This window comes from Balaenoptera acutorostrata, chromosome 20 (genome assembly GCF_949987535.1).
Source record: "Balaenoptera acutorostrata chromosome 20, mBalAcu1.1, whole genome shotgun sequence".
Classification (NCBI taxonomy): domain Eukaryota; kingdom Metazoa; phylum Chordata; class Mammalia; order Artiodactyla; family Balaenopteridae; genus Balaenoptera; species Balaenoptera acutorostrata.
In genome coordinates this window covers 21,882,865-21,900,357 of record NC_080083.1, presented here as the reverse complement: position 1 = coordinate 21,900,357, position 17,493 = coordinate 21,882,865, and the positions used below count along the sequence as shown (strand labels likewise).

General features: G+C 43.3%; 1 protein-coding gene across 3 annotated transcripts in view; it reads right to left on the bottom strand.

The window, feature by feature from the left end:
- HEATR6 (HEAT repeat containing 6) overlaps nucleotides 1-17,493 on the bottom strand; it is a 68,894-nt gene that overhangs the window by 9,995 nt on the left and 41,406 nt on the right. Inside the window, exons 19-22 of one of the 3 annotated variants that reach the window (XR_451751.2) lie at nucleotides 16,904-17,108; nucleotides 14,658-15,225; nucleotides 12,989-13,043; nucleotides 11,116-11,253 (exon numbers count right to left, since the gene is read on the bottom strand). Coding sequence is in view for 2 of the 3 variants with exons in the window: in XM_057536224.1 (XP_057392207.1) it covers nucleotides 13,028-13,043; nucleotides 14,658-15,225; nucleotides 16,904-17,108 (789 nt within the window). In the remaining variant the exon portion in view is untranslated. Of the gene's footprint in view, nucleotides 1-6,798; nucleotides 11,254-12,988; nucleotides 13,044-14,259; nucleotides 15,226-16,903; nucleotides 17,109-17,493 lie in introns of those variants that run through there. The other 2 variants (XM_057536224.1, XM_007190210.2) reach the window with 2 other exon arrangements.

Below are 17,493 nucleotides of genomic sequence, written 5' to 3'. Positions count from 1 at the left end.
GCTTGTTACTGGAAAGAGCTCAGACTCCGCCACTTTGGGCCAGTTACCTAACTTCACCACCTCCTGCTGGTGCGGGTCTGACCAGTTCCTCCCTGACCAAGAGCAAGTGTTCTTCACATTTAGGCTCATGAGTGTTCATATTTCAGCTCAAAAAGTACATGTCATGAACTTCACCATATGTGATTCTCCCTTCATGTAAAGGGATCAACAACCATTGATTATTTGAGAAATCTCCATACTGTTTTCCATAGTGGTGGCACCAATTTACACTCCCACCAACAGTGAATGAAGGTTCCCTTTTCTCTACATCCTTGGCAACGCTTGTTATTTGTTGTCTTTTTGACGATAGCCACTCTGAGAGGTGTGAGGTGGTATATCATTGTGGTTTTGATTTGCATTTCCCTGATGATTAGTAGTGTTGAACATCTTTTCATGTGTTTATTGGCCTTGTATATCTTTTTTGGAAAAATGTCTATTCAGGTCCTCTGCCCATTTTTAAATTTGGTTGTTTGTTTCTATGATGTTGAGTTGTATGAGTTCTTTGTATATTTTGGATATTAACCCTTTGTCAGATATATTGTTTGCAAATATCTTCTCCCTTTCAGGAGGTGGACTTTTCATTTTGTTCATAGCTTCCTTTGCTGTGTAAAAGCTTTTTAGTTTGATGTAGTCCCATTTGTTTATTTTTGCTCGTTTCCCTTGCCTACGGAGACATATCCAAAAAATACTGCCTTTATTTTCTTCTAGAAGTTTTATGGTTTCAGGTCTTACATTTAAGTCGTTAATCTATTTTGAGTTTGTTTTTCTGCATGGTGTGAGAAAGTAGTCCAGTTTGATTACTTTGCAGATAGCTGTCCAGTTTTCCCAACACAATTTATTGAAGAGGTTGTCTTTTCCCCATTGTATATTCTTGTCTCCTTTGTCATAGATTAATTACCCATATAAATGTGGGTTCATTTGTGGGCTCTCTATTTGGTTCCATTGATCTATGTACCTGGTTTTGTGCCAGTACCACACTATTTTGATTACTGTAGCTTTGTAGCATAGTTTGAAATCAGGGAGCATGATACCTCCTGTTTTGTTCTTCTTTCTTAAGATTATTTTGGCTATTCAGGGTCTTTTTGTGGTTCCATACAAATTGTAGAATTATTTGTTCCAGTTCTGTGAAAAATGTCATTGGTATTTTGATAGGGATTGCACTGAATCTGTAGATTGCCTTGGGTAGCATGGTCATTTTAACAATATTAATTCTTCCAATCCATGAACACAGTATATCTTTCCATCTGCTTGTGTCATCTTCAATTTCTTTCATCAATGTCTTATAGTTTTACAAGTATGTTTTAATTGTTTATTGATCACCTATCACGTGCCACACATTGTACTAGGTCCTGGGGATACAAAGGTGAGTAAAACACTCTTGTGTCTTACTGGGAAGGGTCACATTCTTGCATGTGTATGTTTATGTGTGCAGGGGTGAGATGGAGGGATAGATCTGCAGTAATAGAGCTATCCCGTGCCCAGATGCCACATGGACCCTGAGGAGTAGGGTGTAGGATTGGTTAATAAAGGTTTCCTGGAGGAGGTGGCTCCTGAGATGTCAGAGAGGCTGAGAAATGCTCTGTGCACTTGCTGTTCCCCTCCTGCCCCCACTGCAGTGTTTGCCTGGGAAACAGAATAGCAATCACTGGGAGAGTTCCTTGGTGGCCTAGTGGTTAGGATTCCAGGCTTTCACTGCCATGGCCCAGGTTCAATCCCTGGTCAGGGAACTGAGATCCCACAAGCCAAGCAGCACAGCCAAAAAAAAAAAAAAAAAGCAATCACTTCTTTGCAAACCGTAGAAACTACACAATAAGCAGCAGATTTATGATAAAAAATTCAGATAAAATTAAAGGTCTAGGTCAAGAAATATTTCAACTATTGATGGAATTTCCCTCCTGGACAAGTTGGATTTACTCTCCCTTTTCTGTACTTCCAGAGCGTTCTGCACCTCACTATTGCCTTGACTGAGAGGTTTCAGTGTTGGTGAGGTGGGGTCAGAAGCTTATTTTACTCATCTTGGTATCTGCCCTGATGTCTTTAGCATAATACTTGCTCAAAAAGTAAAATTAAATTGAACCAGCTCTTTGGGTTTTGCTCTTTTTTCTGTGACATTCATTCCAATGGCCTCCAAGTCTGAAGTCAGCGAAGCTGCCAGACTCTTTTGGGTGCTTCAGCCCCACCTGTCTGCTCAACAGACATCTCCACATAAAGCTCTCATCCCCACTCCCTGTGCACGCTCCCCCTACAGCCTCGAGCAGCAGTTCTCAATGGGGTACTTTTGCTCCCCAGGGGATGTTTGGCAGTGGCTGGAGGTGTTTTTGGTTGTCACACAAGAGTGGAGGGGGGGGGTCCTCCCGGCACCAATAGAGACTAGGGGTGCTGATAAACATCCCACGTGCACAGGGCAGTCTCCATAATGAAGCATTATCCTGCCCCGAATGTCAATAGCATTGAGGCTGAGAAACTAGAACTAGAGGGAATCCTGTACAAGGTAGTGAGACCATGGCACTGCTCTGCTCACAGCCCTCTCAAGGCTCCCGACCTCCTCAGAGTAAAATCGGCAGTCCTCACACCTCCCCCTTCTAACAGTTTTATTGAGATTATAATCCATGTGCCCTAGAATCCATCCTTCTCAAGTGTAAAATTCAATGGCTTTTAGTAATCAGTTGTGTTCCCATCACCACCATCAATTTTAGAACACTTTCATTATCCCCCCAGAAAACCCACCTACACCCCTTAGCCATCAACTCCCAGTCTCACCTTCCCCTCCCAGTCCTAGGCAACCACTAGTTTACTTTCTGTCCCTATAGATTTGTCTACTCTGGACATTTCGTATAAATGGAATCATACAATATGTGTATATATGGTTCCTTTGTTACTGATTTCTTTCACTCAGCATAATGTTTTCAAGGTCCACCCATGTTGTAGCATGTATCAGTACATCATTCCTCTTTCAAGGGAATAATACTCTATTGTAACAATTTACCACATCTTATTTATCCCTTCAACAGTTGATGGACATTTGGGTTGTTTCTACTTTTTGGCTATCATGAATGGTGCTGCATGAACATTTGTATGCAAGTTTTTGCGCACAGGTTTTCATTTCTCTTGTGTGTATCTAAGTTGCTGGGCCATACGGGAACTCTGTGTTTAACCTTTTAAGGAGCTGCCTGTTTTCTCCTCCTTTTCTCTAAGGATCCACATCCGACCAACCACCACAGGCTGTGATTCTTCCTCCTGAAAGTGTGCCCTCCTCCATCTCCGGAAACTGCCTCTCCACTTCTCACCTGGACGGCCACAGTGCTTCCACAGTGCTTCCTAACTGAGATCCCTCAACTGCATATCAGAGTCACAGGGAGAAGGAGTTTCACCATCCCAGTGCCCGGGCCACACCCCAGACCACTTACTGCAGCCTCTCTGGAGGCCGACCCAGGCATCAGCCTTTCTAAAGCTCCCCAGGTGGTTACAATGGACAGCCGAGTAGGAGAACCACAGTGCCTCTTTCCCTCTAATCACCACCCTCCCAACTGAGTGCTTTTTCTAAAGCAAATCTGATTGTGTTACCCAGACTCTTCTCGAAACTCCTCTTTGGCTCCCTCACAATATAATCTGAACTCCCCAGGGTGCACACCTCCATCTACCTACCTCCTGTTCTTGTCTCCTTTCCCTCCCTGACTCAGGGCGCTGGCATGCCCGGCCATGCTGAGCCCACACACTTTCCTCTGTGTGCTTGCTCGCCACATCTCCATGCCTCTTCCGAGAGCCTTTTCCCATCTTTTCATCCTTCTCTGGGAAGTCTTCCCTGATGCTTCCCTGGAGACCTGGCTGAGCGCTGAGCGAGTCTCCGCCTCGGGCAGCCTTCCCTTCCCTTCCCTTCCCACCGACTGTCACATTATGTTCACTGGCGTCGGGTCTGTGAGTTCCTCGGGCCAGGGCTGGTACATCATTCATCTTTATATCTTCCTTCTGTTGACACACAGTAGGTGGCGTGCGTTTGTGTGTGTTGGTGGGAAGGGTGATGAATGAAGGTGTGAAGGGGTGAAAGCCTACTGGCCCACTTAGGGCAGGGCTCAGGGAGGCAGTCCTACCAACTGCCCAGCCGTACACTCCTGAGTCCCAACAGTCATCCTGGGGCAGCCAGAGGCCCTGCTCAGTGCCCTACCCGGACTGGTGAGTCCACACATCTTCCACACCAGGGCCACATCCAGCTGCATTTCCTGCCTCGAGGCTTACACGTTTCAAGTCTCTAGCCATGGGGCTGGTGTCAGCACGTGTTGGCAGGAAGGTGGGGGCTGGGTGGGACAGTCCTTCTGCAGCTAAAGGCAAAGTGCCCCAGCGCAGAGATAAGTCATAAACATTCACTTTCAAAGGGCCCCAGTGGGGTGGAACGTCCCTTGTCCCGTCTTTGGCCATAAACCTCCAGGCTCGAGAAGTTAACTGCCCTCCCCTGGAGAAGCTGTAAACAGCATGGCTCATCAACAGGCAGCAAAGAGCACAGGCTGAAACACCCCTCTGGGTGGGGCCTGGACTGCCGATACTCTGCCTACTCGGCTTTCCTGGGCCTCCCCTCCTGGCATGGGCTGCGCTGTCTCTGGGGGGACCTGTTGGAGGCTGCAGGCCTTGCCTGCCGGTGCTGGAGGCGTCCAGGGAGCATTTGCCCTGTAAATAACTAGGCTCTTTTCTGCTGCTCTGCCTACACTGACGCTGCTTTACTTCCCATGAATAAGAGGGGCACTGAAAAGGGAGTCTGGCTCTGCTGTCAGCCATGACTGTGGGCGGCTCACTTCTCCTCCTGGGTTCGTGGTCCCCTTTGAGGTAAAGGGGTGGGGTGGGGGTGGATCAGATGACCCTGAAGGCTGCTGTCAGCTCCAATGTCACAGCTCTCCCCACCTGAGAGCAAAGCTGTGTGAAGTCTTCCTCATAGGGCCTGAGTTGTTAGAGCACCATAGCTGGGGAGATCAGAGACAAACACAGCAAAAAATAACAACCTTGAAAGTAACTCCTGTTTGTATTTTCGTTTCTTCTGTATCTGGCCTCTGCATACTCCAGGGGATAGCAGTGCAGCGGGAACAGCGCTGGACCAAGGAGTCTCCCGGACCTGAGTTCAGCTCCTGCTCTGACTGGCAGCACCATCTGGGGCAAGTCACTCTCCCGTCCATAGGCCTCAGTTTTCTTACTGGAAAATGGGGATATTTCATACCTCCACAGTTCATGCAACAGACACTTGCTGAGAGCCTGCTGTAGGTGTGGCCTGGCACCAGGCTGGGAGGGGGGAGACAGAAAGGTGGGTGAGATGGGATGCTCTCAAGGAGCTCCTGGTCCAGCTGGAAGTCAGCCACGAGAACAGGTGATTGTGGTCCAGTGTTGTGAGCGGCGCAAGGATCATAATAAAAGGAACGATAAGAGCTGGCCTTCAGTTAGGTCTTCTCAGTGCTCGGCTCTCTGCTAGGGCTTGCTTGTTGCATTCAGTCCTGTACTGACCCTATGAGCTGACACCACAAACATCCCCACTTCACAGGTGCTCAGGAAAGGCGTCCCAGAGGAAATGGCGTGTGTGTCTGCTGAGACTTACAGTGTGTAGACTGTGGTGCAGTCTGAAGGACGGAACCAAGGCCTGGGCACGCAGGAGCCCACATAGCTGAAGCCCATGGGTCAGGGGCTGGTGATGACAGGGAGGTGGGGGAGCAGCCATGAAGGCTCTTTTAAGCCATGTAAAGGGGTTGATGACGGCCCCGGAGAACCAGCTTGGAGGCTGGCAGTTTGGAGAATGGGTTGAGCAGGGTGAGAAAGGAGACTGGAGCCCCACAGACCTGCCAGTGACCAAGGGCCCTCTTGGAGACTGTTGTCATAGTTTCAGGAAGAGGTGAGGACCTGGGCTGAGGGCCGGAGCTCAGAGGGGACTGATGGCCAGAACTGGAGACTGTGGGCCATGGGGGTAGAGGGTGGCCAAGGCCAATGAGGTCATGTACCAGGCGGCCTCCTGGAAAGGTGGAGCCCACGTTCCAGCGTCAGCCCACAGTGCCTCAGGCTCATTCTCAGAATGACCACTGGCCCACCCGCCATCTCAGCTGTCAACACGCTGGGAGTGACCCAGAGGAAGAGGAGGACCAGGCCTTCCTGGCCTGTCAAGGACTCCACAGAACGAAGATGGCCAGAGGCCACGCTTTATAGAAAAAATACTTGATGGACACTTGTTAAATGGAAAAAAGCCTCTTTTCTTCCTCTTACAGCTAATATTCACTTCCTCTTAAATAGAAGGTGTTTGTTTTAAGTGTCAATACTAAACGTTCAGCAACAATTAGCTGCATCTGAGATTCCCAAGTGAAATGTGGAGTTAAGCCCTATCTAGTCAAGAAGGCCGGGCAGAACCAGTCTTGTCTGGTGGGTCATCTGGCTACTGAATTTCCTGCTATAGAGCCCAAGAGTTAAAGAAGTTTGGGACTAGCACGAGGATAGAGGAGCAGTAGGATGAAGAGACTAGGAAGCTTACATAGTCCTGCAGGAATATAAGAACGTGGTATCTGAGCGAGGAGGCACGGCAAACCCAGGGGGAAGGATGGCGTGATTACTACGTCAGTGGTGTAGACACCTGGCTGACTGCTTGGGAAGGCACACAGTTACACCTCTGCCTCACTTCACACATCCTGATAAAATTCTAACATCTATGAAAGAGTGCATACAATTGGAAAACAACGTCCCATAGAGAACTGGATAAATTATGGAATATTGATACTATGGACAATTATCAAATCGTTAAAGTCATGTTTTAGAAGAGTATTTAGTGCTCATGATACATTGTTAAGTAAAATAGCAGGCTACAAGAAAGTATACAGGTTATGATTGCAATTTTGTAGACTGATTTCCCACAATATATCTGGAAGAGTGTTTGCGTGCACACAAACATAACTGAAGTGTGTGTGAGTCCACATATATAGTGTATACTCGTACATAGACATGTATCATGAAACATACAAAATGATAATAGTGATTATCTCCAGTCATTTTTACTTACATATATTTATTGTCTTGTTTTTTCCTAAAGTTCCACAATGAAGATTCATTACTTGTATAATATGGAAAATCAATAAATGTTATTTAGACAATGAATCTATGATGGCGCTAACATTAAAATAATTTAAACACTTTGGTGAAAGAAAGTGGAAAAAAATTGGGGGAGCCTGCCCCACAAACGCTGGGAATCCGGTTACCTGAGCAGCTCTACTTTTTCCTGATGCCCTTCCATGGAATGACCAAACACGACTATAAACTTCTGGAACCCGACACCATGTGTAGGCTGTTTCTCTGACGAGGGAACCTGCTGGCCCAGTCTTGGGAGCCTTGCTCTTGTGTTACACAAGACAGTCTAGGGGTGACCCAGTGCATCTCTCCATTTCCAGGGGAAAAATTAAGTTCACGGTTAGCGTTTTCTCAATTAAAATTTTTCTCCTATAAAATTTTCTTAAACATTTGACACCTGAAGTTACTCTGATATATGAGAATCTAGTCTGAGACTATATCAGATTTAGTCCTGATTATATATGTAACTGTCTTAAGTTGATACATCAACATTTCAGTATGCACTGGTTCTCCAAAGAATGAAGACTACAACAGTCTGGGTACGTGTTTTTCACAAGTTCTCCAGGTGATTCTGAAACATGCCAGCTTGAGACCGCCTGTTGGTGTGTGTTCTAAAGTAGTGGGTCTGAAACTTTGCTGTAATTAGAATCGTGTGTGCAGATTTTAAACCTCCCAATGGCAAAAGTACCCCTGACCACTAAACTCAGAATCGGTTTTTTTTTTTTTTTAAGTTCCCCAAGTGATTCCAATGTGCAGCCAGGTTTGAGAAACACTGCTCTAACGAGAGCAACCTGAAATCCAGGTGCTGCAGCTCCCGAGCTTGAGAATCACAGCTTTGGTAAGAGCCCTGAGTCTGAATCATTTTGTGTTCTCTGTCTCCATCTGCTGGCCATCCTGCTACATAGCTATAGTTTACAACTTGAGTTTCCAAGACATGCTGCAGCTTGTATATACTTTTAAGAATGTTTGCCAACTAGTGAATATAACAAAGAAGCAGATTCACAGATATACAGAACAAACTAGTGGTTACCAGTTGGGAGAAGGAAGGGGGGAGGGGAAAAATAGGAATAGGAGGTTAAGAGGCACAAACTACTATGTATAAAATAAGTAAGCCACAAGGATATATTGTACAGCACAAGAAATATAGCCAATATTTTACAATAACTATAAATCGAGTATAACCTTTAAAAATTGTGAATCACGATGTTGTACACCTGAAACTTATATAATATTGTACATCAACAATATCTCAATTTAAAAAAAATGGGACTTCTCTGGTGGCGCAGTGGTTGGGAATCTGCCTGCCAATGCAGGGGACGTGGGTTCGAGCCCTCGTCCGGGAAGGTCCCACATGCCACGGAGCAACTAAGCCCGTGCGCCACAACTACTGAACCTGCGCTCTAGAGCCCGGGAGCTACAATTACTGAGCCCACGTGCCACAACTACTGAAGCCCACGTACCTAGAGCCCGTGCTCTGCAACAAGAGAAGCCACCACGATAAGAAGCCCGCGCACTGCAATGAAAAGTAGCTCCCACTCGCCTCAACTAGAGAAAGCCCGCGCGCAGCAACGAAGACCCAAGGCAGTCAAAAATAAATAAAAAATAAAATTAAAAAAATGTTTGCCAAAAGAATCAGAGAACCAAAAAGAGTTAAAATGTTTAAGTAATAGAAATAGCTACAAAATATATTCTTGTTTATAACAGGATGGTTTAAGTGTTAGAAATGCATTAACATAATGTATCTAGGATCTTTTTTGTGCTTGGCAAATAAAAAGCAGCCAATAAATGTTGATTATTACCGTTATAATTAGGCATAAGATAAACCCCCATCTTTTAAAATATATTTAAAAAATATATTTAGTGCTACTATACCTGGCACACAGTTGGCTATGTGTACCCAATAGTACAAAGATACAGTCTGTACAGTGAGAAAGAGAGATCCAGAGAGTGTGTGTGTGTATGTGTGTGTGAGAGAGAGAGAGAGAGATTTTTTTAAATTATAGATGTTTGGGGGAGTATTCTGTGCTATGCGTTCTGTCACATGCATAGATTTATGTAAATACCACCACAATCAGGATTCCGGTTCCATCATGCACCAAAATTCCCTCACGCTTCCCTGTAGTCGAATCCTGCCCCCATCCCAATCCCTGGAAACCACTGATTTGTCTTCCATTCCTAAAGTTTTGCCTTTTCCATAATGTCATGTAAATGGAATCATAGTTTGTAACATTTTGAGAGTGGCTTCTTTCACTCAGCATAATTTTCTTCCTTCTGCTTGCTCTAGGTTTTTCTCTTATTTTCCTAGTTAAGTTTGAAATTTAGGTGATTGTTTGAAACCTTTCTTCCTCTCTAAAATAAGTACCAAATATTATAAATTTCCATCAAAGCTTTGCTTTAGCTGCATCTATACATTTTGATATGTCATATATCAAATACTATTTTCATTTTGTTCAGTTTCAAGTATTTTATAAGTTCTCACTTTCCAACATCCTTTGAGACTTCCCCCTTCGACCTCCTATGGATTACTTAGAAGTATGTTATTTAATTTCAAGTAATTAGAGATGTTCTGGTGATTGATTTCTGGCTGAATTTCATTATGGTCAGAGATCATACTTGGTATGATTTCAATTCTTAAAAATCTGTTCAGATTTGTTTCATGATCCAGAATATGGTCTATTTGTCCTATTGGTTACTGAGAAAGGAGTGAGTGTTAAAAGTCTCCAACTGTAATTGCTGACTTGCCGTTTCTCCTTTCAGTTCTATCAGTCTTTGCTTCATGTATTTTGAAGATGTGTTGTTAGGTTCATATCCATTTAGGATTGTTAGGCCTTCTCTGTGACTTGACACTGTTATCATTATGCAATTTCCATGTTTATTCCTGGTAAATTTTCTTGCTCTGAAGTCTATTTTGTCTGACAGTATATAGCTACTCCAAATTTCTTTTGATTAGTATTTGCATGGCATATTTTTCTTTCTCCTTTTATTTTTAACCTATACTACTTATTTTAAATGGGTTTCTTTTAACGCATATAGCTGGGTCTTGGATATTTTTACATTCTGACAATCTGTCTTTTAATTAGTATACCTAGACCTTTTAAACTTAACGTAACTGTTGATATGTTTGGATTTAGGTCTACTGTTTTTTGTTTTCTATCTGTTCCCTATGTTTTTCATTCCTGTCTTTCTTTTCCTGTCTTCTTTTGGATTATTTGAATATTTTTTAGTATTCCAGTTTACCTATTGAGTTTTTAAATATATCTTCTGTGTAATTTGTGTGCATGTGCATGTGGTTTCTCTAGCGACTACAAAATACTTAACTTTTCATAGGTTGTTTGGGATTAATATTTTATCATTCAAGTGAAATATAGAAATCTTACTACCGTATAAATCTCTTCACACTTCCTCTTTATGTGGTAACTTTCATGTGTATTACATCTATATTCACTGAAGACCCCGTCAGACAATGTTAAAAGTCTTGTTTTAACTGATTATACATGTTATAAAAAGCTTAAGATGAGAAAAAGAGTCTATTTATCCAAATATTTCCCATTTCTGTTGCTCTTCCTTCATTCCCACGGTTTTGAATTTCCCTCTGGTGTCACAGCTCTATTAACAAAATATTATCACATCAAGAGGTCAAATGAGAAAACCCAGAGAGCAAGAGAAAGCAATGGGCATCACTCTCTTGCTGTTGGGACCGCACTTCCTCTGGTCAGAGAGAAGGGTTCCCCTCCCTGAAGTTTTAGGCACCTGCCTGGCTGTGACAGCCTCTGCTGCAGTGGGATTGCTGAGGGGCTGGAGTGGGAGATGAGAAGCAGCAGTAAACAGGGATCTCCCTGACTCTCTCTGACTTACATAGGCCCTCTTGCCCCATCCTAGGACCAGAAATAGACAGCTTCTCTGGGAGCTCCTTCTGCCTGCATGGTACGCAGGTCCAGGATGCTGTCCGCCTGGAGTCCAGGCCAGGAGACACCAGAGTGGGAAAAACAGTAAACTTACTGCCAGTTTGGTGGTACTCGGAGTTCCCCTTTCCTTCCCTGATCTTCCTGTTATTCTTTCCTTTCCAAGATAGCAGCTCCATGCATTGAGTCCAGGCACTACAGCTGCATGCAGTGGGAGAGACAGGGCGGGCTAGGACTGGAATGAGAATAAGAGATGGATTTTTACGTAACAACAGGGCCGTGGATTTACAAAGGCTGAAAAATGCTCCCTTAGGGCACCCTAATTGAGGAAGAGATTCTCTTTTCCCTTGCAGTGTGGTGGCTAGAAGCCTAATCCTTGAATTTTTACATTCATTTTTCCAGATGAACTTTGAAATCATTTTGCCATTAAAAATGTTTTATGATTTTGATAGGACTTAAGCTAAATTTATAGATTCAGAGAGACATGGTCTTTTTATAATAAAGGGTCCTTCTATCTAGGAACATGGTATATCTTCTCATTTTTTTTTTAATGTCATCTTCAATGACCTTCAAAAAATTTTTAAATTCTTTTTCACAAAACCCTTGCATAGGCTTTGGTTAGATTTATTCCTGGGTATGTTATTCTTTTTATTACTATTGTGATGGGATCTTTTTTTAACATAAAAAAAATCTTATTGGTTATTGTTGATATGGAGAGGAGCTATTGATTTTGGCATATTTACTTTGTAACCAGCTACCTTACAGAACTTTTATTCTATTATTTTCTGAGTTGATTTTCTACAAATAATTATTTGTAAATTCTGTCCCTCAGACTGGTGTTTTACAAATAAAGATAATTTGGAACCTCTCTTTGAAAAAACTTGTAAAATTCTACTTTTGGTTTATTTAATCACACTGACCATCAAATCTTACACAATGTTAGGTAACAGTGGCGATGACAGGCTTGCTTGTCTTGGTTGTGACTTTTTTAGCAAAGTCACCATCAAGATAGAAATATTTTATGATGTTAACGAAGCATCTTTTTTTATTCTTTATTTTTTAAAAGGGTTTTTGATCAGAAAAGGACATTGAGTTTTATCAAATGCTCTTTCAGTATCCATAAAAATGACCATTTTTATGAGTTTTCTTATTTGACCTATAAATGTGATAACATTTTGTTAACAGAACTTCTAAATTTAAAAATTACCTGTGTTCCTACAGTCAATCCTAGTAGGTCATAGAATAGACTGCAGAGCAATAATTCTCAAGGAAGGGCTTTTTCCATTGACACAGCTGCTCCTGTTTAGAATTATGTCCCCAGAGAGGCTGCACTATATTCACGAGGTGAAGGCTGAATGAACCGGAGTAACTAGAACTCACTTAGCTCTTAGATTGGTGAGGTTCTGCTCCTCGTCTGGATTCACATACAAATATCAAAATCAGGGAAGTTGCTGCCCTGGTGTTCTATAGGAGGTTTCTGTCTACCCTCTAATCACCTTAGGGCACTGGCTCTACCATTAACTAATTCTACAAAGGAGGTTACAGTGTGCGTCTTCCTCGGGTTCTAGAAGTGGGCAGGAATTAGCGGGTTTCACAGGAAAGGTTCGAATATAAGTGATGTTTCCTAATGCTGTCACTTCAATGAATAAAGGCTCTAGACATCTGTGCCAAGCTGACTCCTCCAAATTTTTCTTTTAAATATCAAAAGAAAGTTCAGAATTTGGCATTCTGAATTAGAATTCTATATCAGAGCCAGACTTCCTACTGTTTCTGCATCAAATAAGTTCTGGCCCTTTATTCTCTGAGTGGCTTCCTTTCATGATGGCAGCTTTACTGAGGCCCCAGCCCAGGTGTCTGAGAGGAGCCCCTGGCCCAGGTGTACACCCACAAAGCCACAGGGAGAAGAGAATCAGCATCCCATTGGGACGGAAGCCCACACCCTGCATTATGGGATTTCTAGAAGTGCTTACCCTTGCTTTTTCCCTGCATACGAATATTAACATCTGTTTTCAGAAACCTGGACACCTTAACGGAAGCAAAAGGTTTAGAAAGAAAAAAATTAGATTTTATTCAAGATAAGCAAAGGATAAGAGTGAATCATCAAGTAAAACCATTCAAAGTCACTTCACAGATATTTTATCAAGGAACCCACCAGTGAAAGCCCAAAGAACCAGGAATAAGTTACATATGCCACATTTTTACTTTCATGAAAACAACAAGCAAATAAGCTGCTACTAAGAATTTATTCCTTCAAGAGAAGGAAGTCCTAAGATTCATTGCAGGGTCAGTACAGGTTCAACTCAGTTCCATGGCCTCTATAAAAAATCGTGTCCAGAATCATCTCCAAAGAAAAACAAGTCTAAAGAATGTTCTATATGGTAGTTTTTACTGTGCTGGTCGTCTCATTCTTTGGAAACTTGTACTCTACCAACAGAAAAGTAATAAGCCTTCAGCTATCTGAGCACTGTGTCCCCTAGTCTTTGCGTAAACAGTATTTTCTGAACATACAGCAGCACAGAGGGAGAAGAGTAACTTAAGGGCAAAGAAGAAAAACTGAGGACATATGTATGCTGTGAAATATGTATTTTAAACTAAATAACCATAGTTAAATAATATATTGCCAAAACCCACTCTATGTATCTTGATTCTTATTTATCCCATATCAAGTATAAGTGTGGAATCTTTTATTATGTATCTCTAAATTCCTGACTGAAATCATTTCCAATAAATTGTTGGTGGTCAAGAGATGTACGCAAAATTTAAATGTCAATAATTTTTCAGTGAGAAATTACTTTTTATAACTACTTGGGCATTATCAAAGTATAACTTAAAAACCTTTCTTTGTAATCATCTAAATTAAACAAATAATCCTTTTTTAAGGCACAAATCCAAAAGTGGCAAAACCACCATAAATTTAGCATATGGGACCATATTCTCCTAAAGGGCATTAGGAAATTCAGATAGAAGCTGATGTTACGGCCAGGGTGAAATGGACATGGGCCTAGGCCAGAGGCCCTTGCATGCCAGTTCACTCTTTACAGGCTTGAGGGAAGGCGTGGAGGGGGCTTCCAGGGTTGCCACTTGGGGAGCTCAGTGCAACCGCTATTTATTAACCTGTGAGGAACCGTCTCAGTATTTTAGCAACTGATGCAGCTGTACCAGAACGAACTGGCTGAACAGCAGCTCTGCTCGCAGCTTTCTATAAAGGCAACTTGATAAAAATGGTAGATTATGGGCACACTGCTTTACATTAGTTTATTATAAAAGAAAAACAATTCCCAGAGACACAATATACAACATTCTAACTCCTAAATCCTTTTGCTTTTTTTAAAATACTCTTCTGAGACTAAACACTCTTTACAACCCCCCAGTCTGCTCAGCCCACACGACAACCCAACTCCTTGGCTCCCGCGTGCACAGGTCAGAGGTTCCAACAACCATGGCCACGGCCAACACAGTGAAACCACTCTCTAAAGTGGCTGAGCCTTTTGAGAAAAATTTAAATAGCTGCTAACTCAATCTAAATAAATAGTGAAAGGACTGTTTCTGCCCCGAAGATTAAATCCCACAACATCTGATGCTCAAGCTCAGGTCTTCCTGTCATCACTTGACACCCGGAAGGTCAGGTAAAATATTCACCGATTTGTTAATCCTAAGAGTGCTACTTGCGATCCAGATGGGTCGAAATAAACGGTCAGGATATCTTCTAAAAAGCCCATGATGGCCCTTTTGGATGTGTCGCCAGCCAGTGCCTGGACACTGCTTATGTGCTCCAGGGCTGTTCTGACCATCTGGTCTCTTTCCTGCGGGCTGTGGGGTGCTCCAGTGTCATCTCTCTCTGTTCCTGATTTTAAAAACTGTAGGATATAGGACTGGACCATGTCCCCATTCAATTCAAGGGTTTCTTTGATGCAGGACAGGTCTGAGGCGTTGGCCAAGCTCAAGAGGTGAATCAGTGCCTGGCAGATTTGGGTCCGTAGGCTAGCACAGTACTTGAATTCCAAAAAGTCTGTGGTGTCCTCGCTCTTCTGTAAGGCAGTGACCAATGCATTCCAGATCTGAGCGTACTGGTCAACAGACCCATAGTGCTCTCTCTTGCCCGGGACGGAAAGGGCAGCGGCAGATCTGATGCGCACTTTGAAGTTCTTACATGACGTCACAACTGATGTCAGGGCATTGTAGGCCTGGGAGGTCCACAGGGCTGTTCCTAGAAAGAATCCATAGTCATTAAAGCAAATGAAGGTTTAAAAATAAGTGGGGTGAGAGGGAGAGGGGTAGAAGGAAGCACATACACTAGTGCTCAAGTTGGTCATTTTATGTTTTCATTTAATTCTCACAATAACCCTACAAGATCGGGGTGGTAAGTGACTATGGGATGCTAGGTAAGTGGCCAAGTACCGGCTCCCAAAGCTCTCCCTTTCCCTAGATGAGCATGACATGTGCTCAGGACCTCTGCTACCCTGAATAGGAACTTTGGTGACTTAGAAAGAGGCTCCTTCTCTGGGAAGATGCTCGTCTGAGGGGGTAAGGCTTGGTGGGAGGAGCAGGGACTGAACTGCAGCCCCACCTGTTCTCTCGGCTGGGTGCTTCTGAGCAGTGCGCAATGTGCACAACTGTATGCCCAGCCCTGCTCATGCTGGCAAAAGGCCATTTCACCACCCAGATTAGCATCTAGACCCTGCTCTGGACAAAGCAAGTCATGCATTTTATTGCAAAGAAAAAGAAAATACTGTCTAGGCAGTGACTGGGGAACAGAGGACTCAGATTAACTGAAGGCTCAATTTTCTAATATTGAGAAGATGATGCCTAGATTCCTGGCTCCTCTCGCTTCCTGTTGGCCCCAGGAAATCGGCCAGTTTTATTCCTCGTCAGAGTTACCACTTACTCCATTTTGGGAGTTCTCAGTCCTCAAGGTGGGCAGCAGAGTAGAAGGCAGCTTCCCTAATGCTCCCAGCCCTTCCCAACCTCTCTGATGTCTCTGAAGACAGGCAGCAGATACCCAGCTTCCGTGAGCTCCAACCCCAAAGGTTACTTCAGGCTGTTTCCTCAGTGGAAAAAGCCACGAGGCTACATCTCCACTGGCTCCCGGCTGACTGGTCCGCCTGGACGCTCTTGGCAGTAAAGGGGAGCAGAGCCAGATTTCCCTAACGTGATGCAGGCTCTGCTGGTCCAGAATGGCTTCACCTCTCCAGGAACACACACTTATGTTTCAAATCTTGTCACAGAGACAAATATGTAAGGTAAATGCTGGCAATTCAAGCGACTGGGATTTGGAGGCTGCGATCCAGACACCCAAGCAGTTGTCAGCCACTGATGATCTATCAAGGTGCACAGCATGTCATTACTCAGAGGCAGATCCCTATGCAGCATTCCACTTCAGTACCAAGGGCACATACGGAATTTCCCATTTATACTCTCTTTCTCCCAGGTCTGTTTTCCCCTTTACTTTTTTCCTGATTGTTAAAACGATAGATGCTCACTGTAAAAAACTCAGAAAATGAAAGCAGATAAAATCCTACTCATCATCCCATTCAGAGGCAACCACTGTTAATAATTAGACTAATTTCTTTTCAGTCTTTTTTCTACCCATTTATTGAGATCGTACTGTAGAAACAATTTTCACAACCTGTTTTAATTTGCTTAACATCAGAAGTATTTTCCCAGATTACCAAAAACTTTTTGTAAACCTAATTTTAAGTGGCAACAAAGTATCTCTCTGAATATATATACCATGATTTATCTCACCTTTCCCCTAAACTGGGGTGTTCAGTATGTTTCCATTTTTTAAAACATTATGAATAATACTGTGGCTTTAATAACAATGCACACTAGTGTGTGCTGTCCAAAGAGGCCCTCCACCAGAGAGAAGAGGGAGATGTTCTTACCTAAGGGAAGAGCAGAATTTTTAAATACATTTCCCATCGCATAACAAGCATTCCATCGGACTTTCATGGCAGCCTCAATTAGAACAGTAGAAATTAGGGCCTGGATAGCCTCCTCAATGATTTCAGCAAATCTGGGTTTTTCTATATGAGATGGTTGCAGAAAATGAAGCAAATTACCAAGGGCCCGGACTGCATTGCTTTTTACCTAGAATCAAACGTAAAACATGCTAAAGACATGTGTCAGAAAGTATAATTTCCACTTAAAAAACCCAGGAGGCCCAAGACATCTTAAAGCAAGAGAGATAATGACAAATGCAGCCTGTAAAGGCGCAAGTTCTTAGAACTCGGCAAGGTCTTGTGTGGTTAACGTCCTGAGCCATCAGAGAGGTGAGGTTCTGCAGAGCTCCTTGCCCTGATGTTTTTAATGTTAGACTGGACTTCAGAGAGGTCCATTTTCCTTGTTGTATAGAGATGGTGTGCAAGGCCCAGGGGCAACAGGACACTGGTGGTTTGCAGCAAGGCTTGGAGGAAAAGCTAGGTTTCATAATTCCAGTCAATACTTTTCTGCTAGACTAGAGTCTCAACCTTTG